Genomic DNA, 25,061 nt, shown 5'->3' with positions numbered 1-25,061 from the left:
CGTCAATTCCCTTCATCCATACAGTGGCTCACAACTGTCTGTACTCCAGTTCCAGGGGGTGGAATGTAGTTCTCTGACATCCACAGACATCAGGCATTCACATGGTACACAGACATATATGGGAGCAAAACATTTGTACACATAAAATAAGTAAATCTAAAACATATTTTAAGCTGTTGCAAAAAGTAAAGTTTATTCATTACTGTGTGTGCGTGATTTGAGGTGGGGAGAATGTGCCATAGCCAAGTCCAGTTGAGTCTTCTACCTTTTCAAGGGTCCTCAGGATCTACTCCACATAATCTCTGTGTAAACTTTGCCTGGAACTTGCTACACAGACCGAATTAGTTAGCCTAATACTCATGACTCTTCCTGCAGCAGCCTGCCAACCACTGTGCAGGCATTATAACCCAGTTTGTGCCACTCTGTGCCCACCTTTGCCTGTTTTTTCTTTTAATTGTTAAATCATCATCTTTATTGTTTATATTTATTTACATGTGTGGTGTGCACATGGATGTGCTATGACATGCACATGGAGATCAGAGGACAACTTGCAGGAGTCAGTTCTTTGCTTCTTCGTGAATTCCAGGTCAGCCAGAGTAGGTCCTGGGGAATGAACTCAAGTCCTCATGCTTTTTGTATCAAGACTTTTACATCTCCAAGACCCAGTTTGGGAGTGGGGAGGGGGAGGGAGAGGAGGGAAGTCTGGCTTTTATTCACTTGTCCCATGGTGAAACTTTTCTGAGTTTTTTGGAGTTTGATATTTGTTTTGTTTATCTATGTTTTTTGTTTATTTGGTTGTTTGATTTGGTTTGGGCTTTTTGAAGCAGGGTTTCTCCACATAGCCTTGGCTGGCTGTCCTGGAATTTGCTCTGTGGACCAGGCTGGCCTTGAATTCAGAGATCTGCCTGCCTCTGCCTCCCCAGTGCTGGGATTAAACTGTGGCCAGAAGCTCTGCCTTGGTTTTTTTGTTGTTGTTTGTTTGTTTGTTTGGTTGGTTGGTTTTGGTTTTGGTTTTTTTGGTTGTTATTGTTTTTTGGTTTTTTTTACAGTGTCTCACTATGAATCTCTGACTGACCTGAACTTAACTCAGTCCCTCACTTCCCTCTTCCCCAGATCAACTCCTCCCACAAGAAGAGCACGCTGTACGCACATAAGGTCTATATGCAGACAATCTAGCTTGGCCCCATACACGTGAGTTCATATTTATTGCTTCAGTCTCTGTGAGCCCCACTAAGACTTGATTCCACGTTTTTAGAGTGTTACTCTAGCTTCTACAATCCCAATCCTTCTTACCCCTCTTCTTCTGGGTTCCCTTGGATCCCCTAGTGTTTGGTTGTGGATCTCTGCTTTGCTCCCATCGGTTGCTGGAGGAGGCCTCACTGATGACTATTGGGCCAGGCACCAATCTGTGAATGTAACAGAGTATCATTAGAAATCATTGGGTTGGGGATTTAGCTCAGTGGTAGAACACTTGTCTAGCAAGGGCAAGGCCCTGGGTTCAGTCCCCAGCTCCGAAAAAAAGAAAAAAAAAAAAGAAAAAAGAAATCATTAATCATTACATTGGGGCTGGAGGGATGGCTCAGTGGTTAAGAGAATTGACTGCTCTTCCAGAGGTCCTGAGTTCAATTCCCAGCAACCATGTGGTGGCTCACAACCATCTGTAATGAGATCTGATGCCCTCTTCTGGTGGCTACAGTATCCTCACATACATTAAATAAATAATATATTTTTTAAAAAAAGAAATCCTTACATTGACTTGTTTTGGTTTGGTTTGGTTTTCTGGCCAGTTGTCCTAGGTCTCTGGGCAGGTTCCTGGTCGTCCAGGGAGTGTCAGACTTGGGCTCTCTCTAGTGTATTGGGTCACAAGTTGGAGTAGTCATTGGTTGGCCACTTCCACAAGTTCTGGGCCATGCCATCACAGCATGTCTTGTAGGCACGACAGATTGTAGATTGGAGGTTTTGTGTTTGAGTTGATGTCCCATTCCCACTGCTAAGGATCCTTTCCTGGATATAGAGGATGGTCAGTTCAGACTCAGTATCCCCCATTAATAGGAGAATTCACTAGGGTCATTTTCGTAGATTCCAGGGAATTTCCACTGCACTGGGTTTCCTCATCAACCCCCAAATGCCTCCCAATTCCAGTCGTCTCTCCCAGGACAACTCCATTTCTCTCACCCCCTGGTCGATCCTTCCTGTTCCCATCCCCACACACTGACAAATCTATTTGCCCTTGCTAGGAAGACTGTAACATGATTATACTTTATGTAACCACTGATGTCCACTTATAAGTAAGTATATGTTTGTCTTTCTGGGTCTGAGTTACCTCACTCAGGATGATCTTTTATACATAGTTCCATCCATTTGCCTTCAAATTTCATGATGTTGCTGTTTTTAACTTCATAGTGTAAATGTACCATATTTCTTTATCCATTCTTTGGTTGAGGGACATCTAGGTTATCTGCAGTTTCTGGCTATTATGAAAAAAAGGTGCAACGAATATGGTTGAACAAGTGTCCTTGTGGTAGGATGGAGGATCCTTTGGATATATGCCCAAAAGTGGTATAGCTTGGTCTCGAGGTAGATTGATTCAATTCTCCAAGGAACTGCCATATTGATCTCTATAGTGGCTCCACTAGTTTTCATCCCACCAGCAATGGAGGAGGGTCCCCCATGTTCCACATCCTCCCCAGCATAAGCTATCACTTGTGTTATTGATAATAACCATTCTGACAATATAAGGTAGACTCTCAAAATAATTCTGATTTTCATTCTCCTGATGGCTAAAGATATTGAACAAGAAGTCTTTCGACTTTATGTATATGAGTACACTATAGCTGTCTTCAGACACACCAGAAGAGGGCATCAGATCCCATTACAGATGGTTGTGAGCCACCATGTGGTCACTGGGATTTGAACTCAGGATCTCTGGAAGAGGAATCAGTGCTCTTAACTGTTGAGCCATCTCTCCAAGCTTCCTGATTCTTGCTTATGGGGGCAAGGTAACCAGGAGCTGGTGTTTCCTTCTGTTGACTTTGCCTCCTAACCTGCACCCAAGGAGTACATCTGGGTTCATACTGGCCAGTATGATGGGCAGATGCCAAGTGCCAAGCGCCAAGATCATTGTAGGAGGAGATGACTCCTTCAATATCTCATTTAGTGAGATAGCTGCTGGCAAGTGTGCGCTGACAAGTTATTTTTTTTTCTTTTTTTCTTTTTTTTTTCGGGGCTGGGGACCGAACCCAGGACCTTGCGCTTCCTAGGTAAGCGCTCTACCACTGAGTCAAATCCCCAACCCCGTTTTGTTTTTTTGGGTTTTTTTTTTGTTTTTTTTTAATTAATTAATTTATTTATTTATTATAAGTACCCTGTAGCTATCTTCAGACACACCAGAAGAGGGCATCAGATCTCATTATAGATGGTTGTGAGCCACCATGTGGTTGCTGGGATTTGAACTCAGGACCTCTGGAAGAGCAGTCATTGCTCTTAACCACTGAGCCATCTCTCCATTCCTGTTATTTTTTTTTAAGTTTATTTCATGTATATGAGTACACTGTAGCTGTCAGACACACCAGAAGAGGGCATCAGATCCCATTGCAGATGGTTGTGAGCCACCATGTGGTTGCTGGAAATTGAACTCAGGACCTCTAGGAGAACAGTCAATGCTCTTAACCACTGAACCATCTCTCCAGCCCCTGACAACAGTTATTAAAGACAGAACCCACAGGCTGGAGAGCTGGCTCACTGGTTAAGGGTACTGTCTACTCTTCCAAAGGTTCTGAGTTCAATTCCCAGCACCCACATGGTGGTTCCCAACCATCTATAATGGAATTTGATGACTTTTTCTGTCCTGCAGACATATATGCAAATAGAGCACTCATACGAATAAATAAATAAATCTTTTTTAAAAGTTAAAAACAGATGGGGTCTGTACTGATACCCCTTCAGCTTTTCCATCATGAGAAGCTCATTATAGGCAAGGGAGATGCTGCCAATAACTATGCCAAGAAGACCTATCCAAGGACAACGAGATCAATGATTTTGTCTTAGATGGAATTTATAGGCTGACTAGTGGGTGCTCAAGCCTTGTTTTTCCATACCTTTAGCAGGAAAATGGCTCTAGTTCTCCTTGATGTTAAGTGTCTTTCGGCTGATTGCAGCTGGAGTTCTTCACTTAGCCAGCCCCAAGTTTTCACAGCTGTCGTTGAACCCTGCAACTCCATCTTCACTGTCTTGCAGCACTTTGGGTCTTCATGGTAGACAATGAGGTCATCTCTGATCTGTCATAGAAGCCCCAATACTGAGCACCCAACCTACATTAACCTTAATTGCCATCTTTGGCAGTTCATATCTTCTACCATTGTTCCCCTTCCATTTGATAGATATCCGATTTCACCTTCCCACATAGGCCCCATCCTCTCTGCTGAGAAAGCCTATCAGGAGCAAGGTTCTACAGCAAAGATCACAAATACTTACTTTGAGCCAGCCAATCATATGCTAAGATGTGCCGTGGTAAGCACAGGGGTTTGATGCCTGTTGGTCTGGTGATACGGCTCCCAAGGATGTCCCTGTGAGGTTTGCCACCATTGAGACCATGTACAGCCTGCAGCTTGTCATCTCCAACTCCGATGACCTCAAGGCTGGCATACACCTTTCCCAGTGCTGCCTGGTAGAGACAGGGACCAGTCACGGTGAGCTGAGTGCATGCTGAACAGCACCGGTGCCATTGCTCAGGCCTGGGATCACCAGACCACAAGTGTGACCTGATACGTGCAAAGTGTACCTTTGTCCGCTGGTGTGTGGAGGAGGGGATAGAGGAAGGAAGGACTATTCAGGTCCATGAGGGCACTGCTACCCTAAAGACATACAGGAAGGGCGACGTGAATGCCATTGAGGGGAAGGGAGAAAGAAAGAAGGGAATACTGATCATCTAGTCTTTTCACTGCAGCCCTATTCCTTGAACTTGACCTCCAGCCTCAGCTGACAGCCACTAACAGCTTCCTGATTAGGTTATCTTTGTTCATCTGAAAAATATAATTCAACCAATGTTTTAGCTGTTCGCAGCTCCAGATTTAGTCCACCATACAGACAAGAGTTCGATAACCTGACGTTGTTTCTAGTCCAGTCACTTCTCACGAGCTCCAGCTTTACCAGAAGCCTGCGGGAACCTCTGCTTGGGCATCTATAGGCAACTCAAATTCAATAAATTACCATCCACCCAAACCCTTGCTTTAGTTTATCCACTAAAGAGGCCAATGTCTCTTGGTTCCTCCTCTTTTCAGAGTCCCACTGACCCTGTTTACAAAACAGCTTCCACCTTCTACTTGCCTCTACATGTGGACTCTATTCCACATAACAGACACCTGTCACACAAAAGCTTTACTGGCCCCATTTCCTCCAGCCACTTCCTGCTCAGTCATTCCGACTTACCAGCTCAGAGTTAACAATCAGGCTCCTATAGCAGTCAGGTAGTGTAGTTGAGGTAAGGTGGGTAGAAACCATGATGGTTCACCATCAGAGAGGCCATGGCACTTGCTCCCATTTTATTACAGTAAGGGATACAGGGCCTAGGTCGCTAACTTTTCAAAATTTCAGGGAAAATAAGGGGATGGAGAAATGGCTCGGTGGTTAAGAGAGTTTGCTGCTGTTACAGAAGACCTGATCCAAGTTAGGTTCCCAGCATCTGTGTGGGGTAGTTCACAACTGCTTGAAACTCTCGCTCCAGGGGATCAAAAGCCCTCTTCAGTCCTCTAAAAGTATTTGTGCGCGCACACACACACACACACACACACACAAATAATTTTTTTCTTTTTTTCTTTTTCTTTTTTTTCTTTTTCTGCTAGGCAAGCGCTGTACCACTGAGCTAAATTCCCAACCCCAAATAATTTTTTTTTTTCGGAGCTGGGGGCCGAACCCAGGGCCTTGTGCTTGCTAGGCAAGCGCTCTACCACTGAGCTAAATCCCCAACCCCCAAATAATTTATTTTTTATCATTTTATTCTTTAATGGAAAAAGCCATTAATATTCAAACAAAGGAATCACATTTTAAAAACCCTATACATACGAAACAGCTTCCAAGAACATTCAAGCAGCAGTCAGGAGGGAAAAATGTTTCAATAGCCCAGTTTTCTTCAAAATATGCCAGAGAATACAATCCAATTCACTGCTACAATTCATAGAATTCTTCAGTGTTTTCTTGAGACGCTGAGGTTCACTGTTGGCAGTTTCCAGTGGCCGGCGAGTACTGCTCGGAAAGGCCAGCAAATAATTTTTTTTTAATCAGTGGCTTGGAGAAGGGCTTGGCAGTCAGGAGGACTCACCTGGTACTGGAAAGCTTCAGTTCTGTTCCCAGCACCTGGGAACATGGCTAACAACTGCCCAGAACTCCCAGCTACAGGGGATCCTGTGCCTTCTGGCTCTCCACTTACATGGATATACTCACAGTGACTTAACTTTTAAGAAAAAACTACTAAAAAAAACCCCCAGAAACACAAATATTTATAAACCATCTGCTTGCTGTTTTAGTTTCTGAGACAGTGTTTCTTTGTGTAGCCCACACTGAGCTGGAACTCACTCTGTAGATCAGGCTAGTCTTGAACTAAGAGATCTATCTGCCTGCCTCTGCCTCAGAAGCTCTGTGGTTAAAGGTATGCACCACCACCACCTAGCCACCTGGTGTTCTTTAAAGCATGGATAATTAAATAAAATAATAAAAATAAAAAATAAATATGGATGGTGATAGCTATATATAAAACGGAGAGACTTCAAGCCTGCCTCCCTAAAAAAAATCCCTAACTCTTCATGTATAGAAAATAGATTTCAACAGTTTGCTCTCTCCACATAATACCTTTTTTCTTTTCTTTCTTAACTACAATTAATTTAAGTCATACATATGTGCTTGTATGCTGTGTGTGTATATGTGTGTGTGTATGTGTGTACACACACGCACGTGCATACTCACCCTAGAGGTATAGAATCCCCTGGAGCTGGAATAAAGATTGTTTGTGAACCACTAGATGTAGTTTCTGGGAATCGAACTATGGTCGAAGGGCAATAAATGTTCTTAACCGCTGAGCTATATCTCCAACCCCAAATACCCTTTTCTTCCTTTGACCCTTGGTGATAGTAGCCCTCATCTCCGTCTCTGGGCATATCCCTGTCTCTTTTGCAGTGCTTAAAGTATATTGTGTTATGGTTATTTGTTCTCAAAAACATATATTATATATATATATATATATATAATCGTTATGCCGTCAACATCTAACTGGCACTTGACATAGCTGTCCTCTTGAAATGTTTGCTGATCTTAGTTCCTGTTTGTGCTCAAGACTGGCGAAGCTGATGGCGCAATACGGTTAATGAATCCGGATGACCATTAGAGGGCACACTAATCCCATGCCGTTCCGTCCCAAAGGCCCAGCAGTTTGGAGTTCCCCAGACTCGCTCCTTCATTTATTCTTCCCATGATCATTTCCACCCAGAACTCCACAGTCCCATTTTAATAATCTTCCACACAAAACACTCAAACGACGTTACATCTCTTCCCTAGCCACCCACCCTCTCTCCCCAGTTTCTGTTAGTATTTGGGAATTAAAGAGTTAACTCCACCCTCCCACCTGGTCATCTTGCTCAGTTAATCTGCGCGATCTGGGAGGCGGCGAAGAAGAAAGGGGAGGTACTCATTGATGGACTGGGTAACCCGGACTCTGGCTCGCCCCTACTTGATTGCCTTTTCTAGAAACCCTCCCAAACTCCTATTAGCCACACACACCTTTTCCGGCCAAGATCCAAACAAGCTTTCCTCTCCCTAGGAACCAGGTAGACCAGAGGGGCATAGGACAGAGGGCGGGGGGCAGCTTCTTCACACCTCCTTCCTCAGCCCTAGTCCCCCGGCGGCCTAGCCGCCCCGCCCGCGGGTGCTGCCAGGGGAGGGAAACCTCGCGCAGCGGCAGCGGGCCGGAAAGAGGGTCAGCAATAACTGGCGCACGGGAGGGTGGGGAGCCAGCGGTAGTCAGGGCTGGGAGGAAGGAGTTAAAGAGTCAGGATTGGTTCCCCCGGCTCTCTTGTCACCGAATCTGGGAGGGGAGGATTCGCTGCCCTGGCTCGGGACCTTGTGGTCCCGTCCCCCCCCCGCCCGCCTCCGGAACGGCCGGAGACTGGGGCCAGCCGGACGCCCCTTCTGGCACACTCCTGGGGCAAGCGCGAGCGCACACTCCCCTTTCCTTGCTGGCGCTCCCTCTCCCCTCGCTCTCTCTCTCTAGACCGTCCTCTCCTTCCCTCGCTCTCCACCGACTCCCTTCGGGTGCTGTGCTTGCTCCCACCTGCTCTGAAGCGCTCTCCGCTCTCGGACGCTCCCAATTTAGCGCTCCTGCTCGACGGCCGAACCGTCGCAGCCTCCGCAGGCAGCGTGCCCTCGGGGTTGCGGCTTCAACCCACCCCAGCTTCCTCCCTCGCTACGACTCGGGCGCCCTGGACGTTCGACCCTCGCCGCTGAGCCCGAGGATGGCGAGCAGACCATGGTGACAGCGCTGCCCGGTCGCTGCACTCGCTGAGGCCATGCCGGGCTCCCGACGCGTCCGTCCGCGCCTAAGGGCGCTGCTGCTGCTGCCGCCGCTTCTGCTACTCCGGGGCGGCCACGCGAGCGACCTGACCGTGGCTGTGGTGCTGCCGCTGACCAACACCTCGTACCCGTGGTCCTGGGCGCGTGTAGGGCCGGCCGTGGAACTGGCTCTCGCGCGGGTGAAGGCTCGGCCGGACTTGCTGCCGGGTTGGACGGTCCGCATGGTGCTGGGCAGCAGTGAGAACGCGGCGGGCGTCTGCTCGGACACCGCCGCACCGCTGGCCGCGGTGGACCTCAAGTGGGAGCACAGCCCCGCGGTGTTCCTGGGCCCCGGCTGCGTCTACTCCGCTGCCCCGGTGGGGCGCTTCACCGCGCACTGGCGGGTGCCGCTGCTGACCGCCGGCGCCCCGGCTCTGGGCATCGGGGTCAAGGATGAGTATGCGCTAACCACCCGCACAGGACCCAGCCATGTCAAGCTGGGCGATTTCGTGACGGCGCTGCATCGACGGCTGGGCTGGGAGCACCAGGCGCTGGTGCTCTATGCAGATCGGCTGGGCGACGACCGGCCTTGCTTCTTCATAGTGGAGGGGCTGTACATGCGGGTGCGTGAACGCCTCAACATCACAGTGAATCACCAGGAGTTCGTCGAGGGCGACCCGGACCACTACCCCAAGCTACTGCGGGCCGTGCGGCGAAAGGGCAGAGGTGAGGCTGGCACCCGCCGGACAGCTGGCTCGTGCGGCCTGATCTCCGGCCTGTCCACGGGCCTGGCATTCCTCCTTTGGGGGCCAGGCTTCCTCCTCTTAGCGTCTTGCTCAACATGACTTTCCTACCTCGGAGTTTCTAGTTCCCTCTCTCCGCGCCGGGTTTGCATTCCTACCCTCTCCTCCTCCCGTCCTGTCTCAAGTGACCTTCCTGCTGCGAACTTTCTTGATTTAAGCGCGGAAGGGCCTAGTTCTAGCGCTACTGCTCCCTCAGCTTCCTGACTCCTCTCTCCAGTTTTCGCTCTACCCTACCACGGTCTCTCTCCTCCGGTTCCTTCTATTGCTCCCACACAAGCTCTCAGGCTCTCGGGTCCCTTCTCCCGCAGATTCTTCCTGCAGTCTTGGTCCCCCACCCCCACCCACATCCACACACCTTGCCCCACCTTCTCTTCCTTCCTCCCACCCCTATCTCTCTTCCTACTCTGCACACCTTCTCCCTTCTTTCCCGTTCCCTTGCTAAGGCCCAGACTGAGCCAGGAGTCGCTGTCCTTTAAAAACTACAAACTCAGAATTCCCTCCCTTTTAGTACCCTGCGTGTTCATTCATGTGGTCTCTCTCTCTCTCTCTCTCTCTCTCTCTCTCTCTCTCTCTCTGTGTCTCTCTCTCTGTGTCTCTCTCTCTGTGTCTCTCTCTGTGTCTCTCTCTCTGTCTCTCTCTGTGTCTCTGTGTCTCTCTGTCTCTGTCTCTCTCTCTGTGTCTCTCTCTCTGTCTCTGTCTCTCTCTCTCTCTCTGTCTCTCTGTCTCTCTCTCTCTTCTCGTCTCTTCTCTTCTTCCTCCTTTTCCTTCAGTTATCTACATCTGCAGTTCTCCGGATGCCTTCAGGAATCTGATGCTTCTGGCCCTGAACGCTGGCCTGACTGGGGAGGACTATGTTTTCTTCCACCTGGATGTGTTTGGGCAAAGCCTTAAGAGTGCTCAGGGCCTTGTTCCCCAGAAACCCTGGGAAAGAGGAGATGGGCAGGACAGGAGTGCCCGCCAGGCCTTTCAGGTGAGTGCTGAGGTTTGAAGCCCAGGACTCTTAAGTTGTTGACATATCCTTTCTGGGCACTCTGCCCCTGTGTATCTGAAATGATTACAGAAAACAGGTTTTTGATAGTCTTGAGTTGAACCATGAACTTCGTGGGATTTAAGGACTAGAGGCTAAACAGATTATTTTATAGCCCTGAGTAAAAGAATATTAAAGACCCCTGGACTAGATAATGTTTGAATCCTTTTGCTCAACCACAGGACCATGTCATGCAGGACACATGGATCAATTTGATCTTTGTCTTATTTAATATTTATTATTTATTTTGGTTTTTGCTTGGTTTTTGTTGTTGTTGTTTTGTTTTGTTTTGTTTGGGTCAGAGTCTCTCTATGTATTACTGGTTGTCCTGGAACTTATTACACAGATCAGGCTGGGCTCAAATTCAAAGATTCTCTTGCTTCTGCCTCCTGCATGCTAGGGTTAAAGACTTGTGCTACCACACCCAGCTAATCAACTTGATCCCGACCTAAACAGGCTGGTCTGAGAGGCAGGACCCCAGATGATAGGGACAGGATACAGGAAGGACTGGAGTCAGCTCCTACCACTCCCCCTTTCAATGATTCCTTCCTTAGGCTGCCAAAATTATTACTTACAAAGAGCCTGATAATCCTGAGTACTTGGAATTCCTGAAGCAGCTGAAACTCTTGGCTGACAAGAAGTTCAACTTCACCGTGGAGGATGGCCTGGTATGAGGGGGTCCTAGGCTCCTCCAGTGTGGCTCTCTAGACCCTAATTCATGGCTTTCTGTCAGTCTGTCCTACTCTCTCGGGCATTCCAGCATCACATCTCCCCTTCTTTCTTCCTATTATTTCTGAATCTCTCCTGATGGTGAAGGGGGACAATGGCGAGTTTAACCCTTGAACATGAAGTCCTCATCATGGAAAATGCAAGTGGCATATCCTGCCCTATCTTTCTCTCTAGCATGACTCGGTGTCAGATGAATTGTAGATGCAAAAGCATCTTTTAGGCAGTCATATTTGTGTGGACTTTGGGTGTCTTCTCTATCCCCTCCAAGCTCCCACTACCCCTCCCCAGTTCCCTGCCCACAACGCTACAGTTTGTCACTCTGAGCCCTTTATCTCTGCCCTATCTGAGCTCTGCTTGCTTCTACAGAAGAATATCATCCCAGCCTCCTTCCACGACGGGCTCCTGCTCTATGTCCAGGCAGTGACAGAGACTCTGGCACAGGGGGGAACTGTCACAGATGGAGAGAACATCACTCAGCGGATGTGGAACCGAAGCTTCCAAGGTCAGGGCCTAGAATTAACTGGAATGGGCTGCTTTGGGACTGGAGGTGAGAGTGAGCCCTAGATGTCCCAGCAGGAGACCACAGGAAGCCTATTACCCAGCTGGGTACCTTAAGTTTCCTAAAATTCTGCATGCTGTCTGCCATTCCCATAGCCAGCACGGCTGCCCTTTTCACTGTTGTGCATATATCCATGTTAGTGTCTGCATCTCTGTCGAGGGGGGTTGGAGGGTTGGGATGATGTAAGGCATCTCTGAACCTCCATTATTTCAAAACACAGCCTTCCTCCCCTACGGCCCTAGGTGTGACAGGATACCTGAAAATTGATAGAAACGGAGATCGGGACACCGATTTCTCTCTCTGGGATATGGATCCAGAGACGGGTGCCTTCAGGGTAAGTTCACACATACCCCAAGAAGACAATGCCTGCCAAGAATGGCCTATCATCCTCCTAACCGCACTCCACCCCACAGCCCTGCCAGGTATCTGCTTATTCTTTGGACATCTATGAGATACTAATGAGGCAGGCTCAACTAACTCTTCAGTCTGGGAGCAGCCAAAATGATGAGATGCGTAAACTTCCTCCCTCAGAGAACCCCAAGTCTGAAGAGGGAACATAGAGTCCTTCCCTTGAGTTCCTAAGACAGGTGGGACCCCATCCTAGCAGAGACAGGGACTCTGGCCAAGAAGAATGCATGTGTGCCTCTGTGTAAATGTAGCAAGGACAGGAAGGGACAGGGGTCAAAGGCACCAAGATTCAGATCTACTAGTGAAGGCCTCCTGGAGGAGACATATTAGGGCTAGAAGTGTACACTGAGGAATTATTTATGCCTTCCAATCAATACCAACTCCCTGAGTATAGGGTTGGGGTTTCCAATGTGGTTCCCTATGGTTGCTTCTCTGCAAACCTGTGAGTGTTCAAGTTTTTGCCCCTTAGTGCCCTGGCCATGGGTTGGAAGACTCATGGATAGTCACAGCAGGAACCAAGTGAGTAGTCCATGGTCCAAATGCAGGTCCTGGAAGTAGATTGGCGAGAGCAGGAGGCAGGATGGTAGGGGGGTCGACAGGCACTCACCACTCCTGTTCTCACTCACCACTCCTGTTCTCCCTCAGGTTGTCCTGAACTATAATGGTACTTCCCAGGAGCTAATGGCTGTGTCAGAACACAAATTATACTGGCCTCTGGGATATCCACCTCCTGACGTCCCTAAATGTGGCTTTGACAATGAGGACCCAGCCTGCAACCAAGGTGACCGGGCCCATGCTTCCAGAATCCTGTCGTGGAGCCACTGCCTCCTCCCCAGGGGAGTTAAACAGAGGTTTCCTTGCTCCAGACTTTACTTCCCTTCTTTTATCATATCAGACGATTCTGACTGACTATTAGATGATTTCTCCTTCCTATCGTCTAACCCTGGTCTCTCTTCTACAACTTGGACTCTCCCACAGACCACTTTTCCACACTGGAGGTTCTGGCTTTGGTGGGCAGCCTCTCTCTGATTAGCTTTCTGATTGTGTCTTTCTTCATATACAGGTAAGTTAAGGCACAGGGGTGTTAGGTGAGGCTGGGGAGACAGGAGCACAGAGAAGGGAGCAGGAGGAGAGTAGGCCTGGGAGGGAGCCTAACGCGGGAAAAGAATGCGTCTTTCACTCCCTCAGTGAGGAGGCAGAAGCTCCAGATGGAGTCAGGAAGGTGTGGATCAGTCATGTTGGTTCAGGCTAGGTTAAAGCCACAACGTAGCTGGGAAGTGACTTCAGAGCAGAGCCGATGCTGGTGTGGATCTGGCATCCTTTGCTGAGGGCAGATAGAAAGCAGTAGTTTAAAACCTTCAGGTAGCTAGACAATGGTGGTACAGGCCTTTAATCCCAGCACTCAAGAAGCAGATGCAGGTGAATCTGAGTTCAAGGCCAGCCTGGTCTACAGAGAGCGTTCCAGGACAGCCAGGGCTACACAGAGAAACCCTGTCTCCAAAAAACAAACTAGCAAACAAACAAACTTCAAGTACTAACCCAAAGGAGTTGGTTCTGGATAACAAATCGCTGAGAGCTAGGTGCTGACCCTAGACCACCCACCCCTCCCCTACCCCACACCCCAAATTCTCACCCCTGTGCATGTGGAAATGAAAGTACAGAGGGGGGATAAGGAAACAGGAAAGAGGAGGGAAGAGAGCAGTGCTGACTGAGCATGTGCGCCAGGCACTTCCACACTCAGGATGACACTGCATCCTGTAATAATTAAGAATGAAATGGAAGGGGCTGGGGATTTAGCTCAGTGGTAGAGCGCTTACCTAGGAAGCGCAAGGCCCTGGGTTCGGTCCCCAGCTCCGGAAAAAAGAACCAAAAAAAAAAAAAAAAAAAAAAAGAATGAAATGGAAGCCGGGTGTGCTACACATAAGCTTTATTCCCAGCACTGGGGTGGTAGAGGCAGGTGGATCTCTGTGAGTTCAAGGCCAGCCTGCTGGTCTACATAGGGACAACCCAGGCCACATAGTGAGATCCCTGTCTCATAAACAACAACAACAACAACAAAACAAAAAAACCCAGAGGCCTCCAGTCTCCAAAGGAAGAAACTAAAGTGACTTTTCCCCTGGGATAAGATCCCCTGTGAGTTAGAATTTCTCAGGCCCCAAGCTCTCAGCTCTGAGAACAGGACTCCCTCAAGCATCTCTTAGCATGTGGGATGTGCTGGGACTCTGAGGGGCTATGGAGCACCTGCCAGGGGTAGGGGCTCAGGTGCAGGCTTCACATTCCAGGAAGATGCAGCTGGAAAAGGAGCTGGTCTCAGAGTTGTGGCGGGTGCGCTGGGAGGACTTGCAGCCCAGCAGCCTGGAGAGGCATCTTCGGAGCGCTGGCAGCCGGCTGACCCTGAGTGGGGTGAGGACACCATTGTCTCTGTAGGATGGGAATAGCTGAGTCCCAAGGGCTGATGAGTTAGTAGAAGCTGCTTCTAGATGAGGTGACTCACCTGGACCCAGGACTTGGGAGGTTAATATGGAAAGATTGCTGTAGGTCTGAGGCAAGCCTGTGCTACAGAATGGGACCCCGTCTTGTAAAACCAAAACCAAACAAAAGAATAGGTCTACCCCCAGTTCTGCCTTCACTTGCTTACCCTGACATTGTCTTAGATGAGGGTTATAGTTACAGCCTCTGTAACAAGGCTCTCTCAAAGCTCGAAGGAAGATAGTCTAAGTAAATACATAAAGGAGGGTGGGAGCTAGCATTGGTGACTCACACCTGCAATCAATCCTAGCCTGGGAGGGTGAGTCTGGGGCACTGCTACAAGTTCCAGGGCAGCCTGAGCTAAAGAGTAAGACCCTATCTCTGGAGGGTGACACAGATAAGGGACAGTGTGACTGAACCTAGAACTTCCAGGATGCAGAATGACCTCTGGGCTGGCCAATAGATGACTATTGTTTCTCTCTGTAGCGAGGCTCCAATTATGGCTCCCTGCTAACCACCGAGGGCCAGTTCCAAGTCTTTGCCAAGACAGCATACTATAAGGTAGGTCTGGGGAAAGATTGCTGATCTTGGGCCCCTGGTGGAGTGTGGTCTGAAGAATAAGAGATGGTAGCCTGCCAGGGAACAGGGGTAGTCCCAGGGCAAGGATGGGCTTTTAGAAGCAGGTAGAGAACTGCTGTCATGGATGGGTTTCAGAAGCAGATTGGGGTCTCGGGCCATCTCCTGAGTAATAAGTCTCCATTTCCTGCTCAGGGCAACCTTGTGGCTGTGAAACGTGTGAACCGGAAACGCATTGAGTTGACACGAAAAGTCCTGTTTGAACTTAAACATGTAATTAAGGGGAGCAAGGTGGTGGCTTGGGAAGGGCTTGGTGGGTACTCCAAGAGAGTAAGCCAACTGATTATGGAGGGATCTATACAGCTGGGATGGGCCCATGAGTCTTGAGGGTAGGAAGGAGATCGGTCATAAGATGAGAGATCACTGGGCCCTCCAGGCCCCAGATGGGTTGTCCTCACATGTACAGGAAATAAAGGGTTAGGGAGCAAATTCTGAGAAAGAATGGTAACAAACATGTGACTTGGTGAGGTTTGAAGCCTCTGCCAGGGCCTTGATGCTGCCCCAATCTGCAGATGCGGGATGTGCAGAATGAGCACTTGACAAGATTTGTGGGTGCTTGTACCGACCCCCCCAACATCTGTATCCTCACAGAGTACTGTCCCCGTGGAAGCCTACAGGTGAGTGGGACAAGAAGAAGTGGGACAGTGAAAAAGCCTAGGTTCTAGCCCTGGCTCTTACCCCATTGACCATGAGCCCAGATAAGCCCCCTCTTTGTGGCCATGCTTGGCCCTCTCTGTAAATGGGAGTTGGGGGCTGGCATGGCACTACAGTAAATCCAAGTGTCCAAGCTTACACCAGTAGCTCCCTTGTACCCTCCTCCTACTCCCAGGGGGGTCTGACTCTTGCTGCCCCAGCAGGACATTCTAGAGAATGAGAGTATCACCCTGGACTGGATGTTTCGGTACTCGCTCACCAATGACATTGTCAAGGTGAGTCCAGAGGAGATCACTGGATGCCAGGCAAGAGATGGGCATGGTTGGAAGTCATACTCATGTCTAAGCCCTCTTGCCTTCCTAAATGTTCCAGGGAATGCTCTTTCTACACAATGGGGCCATTTGTTCCCATGGGAACCTCAAGTCATCCAACTGTGTGGTAGACGGGCGCTTCGTGTTAAAGATCACAGACTACGGTCTTGAGAGCTTCAGAGACCCGGAGCCAGAGCAAGGGCACACCCTCTTTGCCAGTGAGTCTGACTCTTTTTTTTTTTTTTTTAAGATTTATTTATTATATATAAGTACACTGTAGCTGTCTTCAGACACAACAGAAGAGGGCATCAAATCTCATTATGGATGGTTGTGAGCCACCATGTGGTTGCTGGGATTTGAACTCAGGACCTCCGGAAGAGCAGTCGGTGCTCTTAACCACTGAGCCATCTCTCCAGCCCTGTGAGTCTGACTCTTGACCCTAGGATCTCTGCTGCCAGCACAGCTGAGAAGGGACACTGAGATCTAGCCTCTGCAAGACTTGAGTATATCTCCCATCTCCATGCTCAACCTTCATTGGTTAAAAAGGAAGTCAGACTAAGTGGTCACTGGTTCTCAGCACTGTGCTGTGTCCACAGGAGTCCTAGCCAATGTCTTTCTTTTATTGTAGCATTTCCTATTAGAGTGTAAAATCCCTTATCCCTTCTATGACTCCTGACCTCTGATCCACAGAAAAATTGTGGACGGCACCTGAGCTCCTGCGAATGGCTTCGCCACCTGCCCGTGGCTCCCAAGCTGGGGATGTGTACAGCTTTGGTATCATCCTGCAGGAGATTGCCCTAAGAAGTGGGGTCTTCTATGTGGAAGGTTTGGACCTCAGCCCAAAAGGTGAGGATCACATGGCCTATATCCCAGCTGGTCTTGACGAATCCACCTCCAGAGAAGGAACCTCTCCAAACACCCCTACTGTTCCTTCTGGAGTGGGGAGTCAGCCACTCGCTGTCCTTTGCGCCATGGCTGCCAGTGACCAGCTCACCCCTGTGCTCTGGTCTGGACTCGCCCCACCTGCCTGTCCCAGCCGGTTGCCCAACTAGGCTTGCTGCTCTTCAGCGCATCCCCCTTCCACACAGAGATCATTGAGCGTGTGACTCGGGGTGAGCAGCCCCCATTCCGACCCTCCATGGATCTGCAGAGCCACCTGGAGGAACTGGGGCAGCTGATGCAGCGGTGCTGGGCAGAGGACCCACAGGAGCGGCCACCCTTTCAGCAGATCCGCCTGGCGCTGCGCAAGTTCAACAAGTTAGTGGTCTCTCCCCACTACAGGCACTATAAATCCCACACTTAAATTTTTTTCTACAGTGGCAGCCTACTGCAGCTCTTCACAGCCTCATAGATGTCTGCACAGCTGTATGATTTGGTTGTCCCAACAGCTCCCACCATTCACTACTCCTTCCTCTGCCAACATTGACATCCCACACCCTTTCCTGCCCACAGCCCTGTACTGACCCCCAGACTTAAGATAAATAAGACTATATGGGCCAGATGCTCCAATCCTTTCCCATTTCTTCCCATAGTCTCAGTCCTGCTCAAAAGCTCCTACCCCAGTCCTTGTGTCTCTTTTTTCTAGTATGCCCACTGGCTGGTTCTCTCAGTCATGTTTCTCTGCTGCCTGTCATCGTCCTCAGCTCTCCACCTCCTTCAAACTCATTTGTGATCAATAAGAATAAATATAGTATCCAGCATGGGGACTGGAGTGATGGCTTAACGGTTAAGAGCACTGACTGCTCTTCCAGAGGTCCTGAGTTCAATTCCCAGCAACCACATGGTGGCTCCTAACCATCTGAATGCCCTCTTCTGGTGTGTCTGAAGACCACGACAGTGTGCTCACATACATGAAATAAATAAATAAATCTTAAAAAAAAAAAAAAAAAGGTACCCAGCTGGGCATAGAAGCAGGTGGATATCTATGGGTTCAAGGCCAGCTGTTCCTTTCACCTAAAATACCTGATAATGTGAACAGATCCAGCTATAACTACTTAGAGAGACCGTGTCTCTAAGGGTGGGGCCGGGCATGGTGAGTGCCTGAGTGTGGGCACTGCCAGGCAGGACCAGTCATCTCATTTCATCTGCCCCCCTGTACCCCACGGCCCTCAGGGAGAACAGCAGCAACATCCTGGACAACCTGCTGTCACGCATGGAGCAGTATGCTAACAACCTGGAGGAACTGGTAGAGGAGAGAACACAAGCTTATCTGGAGGAGAAGCGCAAAGCTGAGGCCTTGCTTTACCAGATTCTGCCTCAGTGAGTTCTAAGTTCTGCACACATGCATGCCTATGAGCGTGCGCGTGCGCGCACACACACACACACACACATACACACACACACACACACACACACGCATATAAACATATAGCCCTATCCTCACCCCACCTCACCTTCTGGTCTCTACCTACCCTCTCCCCTCAGCTCCGTGGCTGAGCAGCTGAAGAGAGGCGAGACAGTCCAGGCTGAGGCCTTTGATAGTGTTACCATCTACTTCAGTGATATTGTGGGCTTTACAGCTCTTTCAGCAGAAAGCACACCCATGCAGGTAAGCTGGAGTTCAGCCACAGGCAGCAGGAGTAGGTCATCTTGGTCGTCTGGTGAGTACTTCCTTCCCACTTGTCCCTGGTGGGAGCCCTCAGTCCCCATTTCTCTTGGCTTCCTTTGTCTTCCAGGTGGTGACTCTGCTCAATGATCTGTACACCTGTTTTGATGCTGTCATAGACAACTTTGATGTGTACAAGGTGAGGTTCTGAGTAGGGATAGGAAGGACAGGCAGACATGGACAGTCAGAAAATGTTCAGAGGGATACACTGAAACAAAACAAAACAAGGCCAGGCAGTGGTGGTGCACACCTTTAATTCTACCACTTGGGGGATAGAGGCAGGGAAATCTCAATGAGTTCAAGGCCAGCCTGATCTACAGAGCAAGTTCCAGGACAGCCAGAGCTACAGACAGAAAACCAAAGTAGGAGAAGGAGGTGGAGAATGGGAGAATGGGGGAGGAAGAGGAGAAGAGGGGAGGAAGAGGAAGAAGAAACAAAGAAAGGAAGAGAGAGAGAGAGAGAGAGAGAGAGAGAGAGAGAGAGAGAGAGAGAGAGAGAGAGAGAAAACAAAATAGAGACACACAGGGGGACCTAAGAACAGAGAAACTGGGGTCGGTGGCCACAAGGAAAGCTCCAGCCCCCCTGTCCTTCCTTCTTCCCCCGCCCCCGGCCCCCCATAGGTGGAGACCATTGGTGATGCTTACATGGTGGTGTCAGGGCTCCCAGTGCGGAATGGACAACTCCACGCCCGAGAGGTGGCCCGAATGGCACTTGCACTACTGGATGCTGTGCGCTCCTTCCGCATCCGCCATAGGCCCCAGGAACAGCTGCGCTTGCGCATTGGCATCCACACAGGTCAGACTACAGAAGGCATCCAGGGCTGAAACTAGGGAACAAGACTAAACCTTTATCCCCTATCTCTCACCACACACCCTGGGACCACATATCCCGACTCCTACCTCTTCTGGGGTGCTCACCTAACTCCTCTAACTTCCCTGGACTCAGCTCCCTTCTTTTCCCCTCCTAGGTCCTGTGTGTGCTGGTGTGGTAGGGCTAAAGATGCCCCGATACTGCCTCTTTGGAGACACAGTCAACACAGCTTCAAGAATGGAGTCTAATGGAGAAGGTAGGATGGCCCTTCTGGAGGGAATGAGAAGGGTGATTGCCCAGTGCATCCTGCTGCTTATGCCTTCCTAGTTCCTCAGCTTGCTCCTGCCTTCTCTCTGCCTACCCTGACTTCCCTTATGCACATAACTCCCACATTGTAAATTAAGACTATTGTTGGGGGTGGGGTTGGGGGTGGGGGGTTAAAAATGCACTAAGCCCACCTTAGCCCCAAAGCTTACTTAGGTACCAGAAATGTTTTCAAAGCACTTTTATTAGCTTACATCTGAGCAAAGCAATCTAACACAATCCCACTTTTTAGAGATTTTTAACAAGTGGCCTAACACTGAGGTATGTGATATAAGATATTTATATTCTTTATTTTAATATAGATCTCATTAAGCAACTCTGGCTGGTCTTGAACTTATAATTCTCCTGCTCTATTCTCCAAACTGGGATAACAGGCCTAAGCCATCAGCTTGGGAAACAAAGTCTATTTAATAATGATGATGATGATGATGATGATGATTATAATGATAATAGTTATTTAATGTACTAATACACCCACAAAGATAGGTGTTTTGCTGGTGAGGTAGCTCACTGGGTTAAGGTGCTTGCTGGCCAAGTCTGGTGACCTGAGATTGATCCTTGGAACCCATATGGTACCAGGAGAGAATGGATTCCACAAGTTGTCCTCTGACTTCCATGTATTCAACACATACCCACATGAATATATGTATACATACAATAAATGGATAAACATTATTTTAAATTTTATTTTTATTTATTTATTTATTTTTTTTTTTTTTCGGAGCTGGGGACCGAACCCAGGGCTTTGCGCTTCCTAGGTAAGCGCTCTACCACTGAGCTAAATCCCCAGCCCCTTTAAATTTTATTTTTAAAAACTACAACGTGGGGTTGGGGATTTAGCTCAGTGCTAGAGCACTTGCCTAGGAAGGGCAAGGCCCTGGGTTCGGTCCCCAGCTCCGAAAAAAAGAACCAAAAAAAAAAAAACTACAACGTGCTAGAGTAGTAGTGCACATCTTTAGTCCCAGCACAAAGGAGGCAGAGGCAGGTGGATTTCTGAGTTGGAGGCCATCCCGGTCTACAGAGTGAGTTCCCAGACAGCCAGGGCTACACAATGAGACCCTGCCTAATGAAACAAAACAAAAACCAAACAACAATCCACAAAGTCTGAAAATGTCCTCCCCACCCACAATAAATAAATACATTTTAAAATTATGAGAAAATGTAATCTAAAACGCCAAGCATGTGACAAACTGTCATTCTCATTTCTGGGCCTAAGCTCCTCCACACAGCAGTAACTCTGTTTCAGGATTGTAAAAGATCTAGCACAATTCTTTGGGTAGGCAGTAGGCATCTAATAAATGCTCCTTTCCATCCATCCCTTGATCTTGTCCCCTGTTTCCTCTATTTTTGTGTATATGGCTATTGTCTGAGGCAGTATCTCAAGTTGCCAAGGTTGACTTGATCCTCTGGCTGGCACCTAACCTAAACGCTCAGATCACAGAATTGTTTCACCAGGTCTGTTTGTTTGTTTGTTTGTTTGTTTGTTTTTTGGTTTGTTATTTTGTCTTGAGACAGACACTCCCTCCCCCTCCCCCCCTTCCTTGTTTTGTTTGTGTAACAAGCAGCTCTGACTGTCCTGGACTTAATTTGTAGACCCCTCTGGTCTCAAACTCAGAGATTCTGCCTGCCACTGCCTCCACAAGTGCTAGGAATAAATGTATGTGTAACCACCTCTGTGAGAGCCTGTGGCAGACACTAACAGAAAGACACTCAGAATTCACACCTCTGCTTCCAGGTGTACACACACACACACATACACACACACACACACACACACACACACACATACATGAGAGAGAGAGAGAGAGAGAGAGAGAGAGAGAGAGTACTAAGTCAAGTAACTGATCTCAACAACTTACATAGTGTTTCCCATGGGCCCCACTAAATCTAGAAACTTTGTGAGTGCTTTATTTGCTTATTTGAGGGGTCTAAAGTCTCACTCAGGTGGAGAAGAGTGGAGTTAAACCCTCAGACAGCACTCACCCTTTTGAAATAAGCTCTGTCGGGGTTGGGGATTTAGCTCAGTGGTAGAGCGCTTGCCTAGGAAGCGCAAGGCCCTGGGTTCGGTCCCCAGCTCCGGAAAAAAAAGAAAAAAAAAAAAAAAAAGAACCAAAAAAAAAAAAAAAAAAAAAAAAAAGAAATAAGCTCTGTCACTGAGGGCCTTTTACACACTAGGGAGACAAAGGACATTGGTTTTAGTTATCTGAACTGATCCAAGCTGAGCTCCATACTGAGTTGGAACAGCATCTGCAGTGTGGGTTCCTAACCAGTGCTGTACGCCCCCTCGGGAGCTGGGTAAGTCTGAAAAGCAATCCTGGGCCATAGTATTTTTCCACAGTCAAAAAGATGCTCTGTAATCCCTTCCAGAATTGAGTCTCGTCTGGAGATTGATGGCTTAAAAAGTGTCCATTGAGCTGAGAATATGACTCACTCCATAGAGTGCTTGCCTAGCAGGAAGAAAGCGCTGGGTTCTATCCCCTACGGCACATAAACCAGCCTTGGTGATGGTCATTCCAACACATGGCAAATGGAGACAGGGAGGTCAGGAGGTCAGAGTCAGTTTAGATAACATGACCTCTTACTTCAAAAGAGAGTAAACAGGGCTGGGAAGGCCCAGAGTGTCAGCTCAGCAGTTTAGAGCTCTTCCTGCTCTTGTGGAGAACACGCGTGTGTTGTATAGGTATGTGTATGTTATGCAGTCACACTTCACAAGGTTCATCTGGGGCTTCCTGAGCTAAAGGAAGCAAGCGCCATGCTTCCTGGTCTTCATCTGCTTGCACCCTGCTGCTCCCATCTTTGGTGCTCCTCACCCTCCTCCCCTGTCCTCTCCAGCCCTCAAGATCCACTTGTCTTCAGAGACCAAGGCTGTGCTGGAAGAGTTCGATGGTTTCGAGCTGGAGCTCCGAGGGGATGTGGAAATGAAGGTAGAGAAGGACTCCTTAGACCCCAGAGGATCCCAAGGCCACGCCCGTAACTTAAATATCTCAAGTGATTTGGGGGAGTGGGTGTGCCATTCCCTAACCCGCCTAATCTTTTTATTTTCTCCAGGGCAAAGGCAAGGTTCGGACCTATTGGCTCCTGGGGGAGCGGGGATGTAGCACTCGAGGCTGACCTACTGCCCTGCTGTTCCTTGTCACCCCTCCTCCCTGTGCCAGAGGTGACAGAGGTGTCCAGCTTCCACCTCTCCCACAGCAGCCCAGCCACTGTGGAAGGATTAGGGACCTGACCAGCACAGTCACCAGATGTGACCTCTGAGAGAGGATGGAGATGGTGGGGACTGCAGGGGACACCTAAGTTTGTAGGACTGACTGAAACACACAGTCCCTCCCATGGCACCCTTGTGGCACACATGCCCAGTCCCACCCTTACTCTGCTGCCTAGATTGGGACAGCGATTCCTTCTCTGCCCTCAACTTAGCTCCACTGTGACTTATAGGGAGGGAATTGCCACCTGAAGGAAACAGAAAGAGGTTAGAGTTTGCAGGAGGCGGGCAGTCCTGTGTCACAAATACTCCCCTCACTTCCAGCCCACCACCTGCCCCACAGACTTTGGACACAGCTCACTGAGGAGAAGAGAAGCTGCCGGTTACCTTGCTTCTCCTGTGAACCAAACCATTAAAGTCTTTATTCCTGTGACACTGACACGTTTCTTCTTGGGAAGAGAGGGTTGCTGGGAAACAGTAGTGTTCTTTCTCTACCTTCTGCTTCCAAAAGAGTTACCTTTGGGGCTGGGGATTTAGCTCAGTGGTAGAGCGCTTACCTAGGAAGCGCAAGGCCCTGGGTTCGGTCCCCAGCTCCGAAAAAAAAAAAAAAAAAAAGAACCAAAAAAAAAAAAAAGGGGGCTGGGGATTTAGCTCAGTGGTAGAGCACTTACCTAGGAAGCGCAAGGCCCTGGGTTCGGTCCCCAGTTCCAAAAAAAAAAAAAAAAAAAAAAAAAAAGAGTTACCTTCAACTTTGTTTCTTTTTCATTGTTGTTGATGTTGTAACTAATTTTAAGCTTTCTTTTTTTTTTTTTTTTCCCCTTCTTCTCTGAGCCAGGTGTAGACCTGGCTGTCTTGGAACTCACTCTGTAGACCAGGCTGGCCTGGAACTCACAGAGATCCACCTACCTACTGCTGGGATTAAAGGCATGTGTGGCCCCCGACCCTGGCTAATTTTACACTTTTAATCGACGAGACCACAGAATTCCCATAGAGTGCTAAAATTATAAGAGTCCCAACAGACTTTTGTTTATGTGAATTGTCTGCTGATACTGGCCTTGTTAAAAATGAAAGCAAAAGGAGGGAAGCTATAATCCCAGCCACTTACTGAAACTGACCCAGGAACACCAAAAGTTCAAGGCCAGCCTGGGTTACAAAATTAGTTCAAGTCCACCCTGTAATCTCAATATTTTGGAGGCTGAGTCAAGAGGATTTCTATGAGCATGAAGCTACCCTGGGCTACATTCCAAGCCAGCCTGAAACTTTTTCTCAAAAAGTCAAATAAAAGGGTTGGGAATGTAGTTCGCTTGATAGAATGCTTCCCTAGGGTGCTTGAAACTGGGTACTGCCTTGGCGGCAGAGGCAGGAAGGTAAGTTCATGGTTAGCCTTGCCCAAATAGGGACTTCAAGGCCAGCTTATGTTATAGGAGGCTGTCTTAAAAACAAATCCAAATAGAGTATTGAGATATCTCAGTGGTAGAAGGCTTGCCTAACGGGCATAACAAAGCCCTGTATAAATTCTCTGTCAAAAAAAAAAAAACAAACACCCAAAAACAAAAAACCCCACCGGTCTTTTTTGTTTTGTTTTGTTTTTCCCACCAGTCATTATTTATAAATATTATTCTTTATAATAATAGTTACATTACTATATTTAATTTCACAATAAACCCTTTGCACGTTAAATTTATTGTACTATTTTACAAGGACATTTTGTTGTTCTTTTGTGTTCTGAGACAGGACATCACTCTGTAGCCTGGCCTGGCCTCTTGAACTGCTGGGGTTCTTCCTCCTTCTGTCTCCCAAGTGTAGCAGTTAGAGATGTAAGTCCCACGCATGGCTTTAGCAAGGACCTTCTTGGTTTGTTTTGTTTTGTTTTGTGAGAAGTCAGAAGACAACCTCTAATGTCACCCTCAAGAGCACCATCCACCTCTTTAATTTTTTTTTTTTTTTTTTGGTTCTTTTTTTCGGAGCTGGGGACCGAACCCAGGGCCT

At 48.4% G+C, this 25,061-nt stretch overlaps 1 protein-coding gene and 1 long non-coding RNA gene across 7 annotated transcripts; one reads left to right on the top strand and one right to left on the bottom strand.

The window, feature by feature from the left end:
* Positions 1–441: 441 nt before the first annotated feature.
* Positions 442–7,902, bottom strand: LOC120101091 (uncharacterized). 4 transcript variants are annotated; one of them, XR_010063861.1, is made up of 6 exons: positions 7,768–7,901; positions 4,474–4,663; positions 4,098–4,277; positions 2,324–2,471; positions 1,751–2,004; positions 442–1,406 (listed from the first exon to the last, which is right to left on the bottom strand). It is a non-coding gene; the product is annotated as an uncharacterized LOC120101091 (long non-coding RNA). The 4 variants fall into 4 exon arrangements; XR_010063862.1 differs by having other exon boundaries at positions 4,098–6,240; positions 7,768–7,902; XR_005501493.2 differs by lacking the exon at positions 7,768–7,901 and having other exon boundaries at positions 4,098–7,310.
* Positions 7,680–23,505, top strand: Npr1 (natriuretic peptide receptor 1). Of its 3 annotated transcripts, XM_006232591.5 has the most exons (23): positions 7,680–7,814; positions 8,258–9,261; positions 10,109–10,308; positions 10,920–11,033; positions 11,461–11,596; positions 11,896–11,987; positions 12,707–12,842; positions 13,040–13,124; positions 14,344–14,464; positions 15,017–15,091; positions 15,302–15,379; positions 15,679–15,783; positions 16,024–16,095; positions 16,193–16,349; positions 16,822–16,977; positions 17,220–17,388; positions 18,244–18,390; positions 18,556–18,679; positions 18,807–18,875; positions 19,357–19,531; positions 19,704–19,802; positions 22,703–22,794; positions 22,919–23,505. In XM_006232591.5, the coding sequence occupies exons 2-23, from the start codon at positions 8,553–8,555 to the stop codon at positions 22,979–22,981; spliced, it is 3,174 nt and encodes a 1,057-aa protein (XP_006232653.1). In that variant the 5' UTR covers positions 7,680–7,814; positions 8,258–8,552; the 3' UTR covers positions 22,982–23,505.
* The last annotated feature ends 1,556 nt before the right edge of the window (positions 23,506–25,061 follow it).

This window comes from Rattus norvegicus, chromosome 2 (genome assembly GCF_036323735.1).
Source record: "Rattus norvegicus strain BN/NHsdMcwi chromosome 2, GRCr8, whole genome shotgun sequence".
In the NCBI taxonomy this organism is placed as follows: Eukaryota; Metazoa; Chordata; class Mammalia; order Rodentia; family Muridae; genus Rattus; species Rattus norvegicus.
This window is presented reverse-complemented; position numbering and strand designations above follow the sequence as displayed.

What these genes read in the sequence shown, in the direction of transcription:
- Npr1 (XM_006232591.5), top strand. Translation starts at nt 8,553, where the DNA reads ATGCCGGGCTCCCGACGCGTCCGTCCGCGCCTAAGGGCGCTGCTGCTG. An exon ending in CGTGCGGCGAAAGGGCAGAG is followed by an intron (nt 9,262 to 10,108) that starts GTGAGGCTGGCA and finishes CTTTTCCTTCAG; the next exon opens with TTATCTACATCTGCAGTTCT. An exon ending in TCACCAATGACATTGTCAAG is followed by an intron (nt 16,096 to 16,192) that starts GTGAGTCCAGAG and finishes TAAATGTTCCAG; the next exon opens with GGAATGCTCTTTCTACACAA.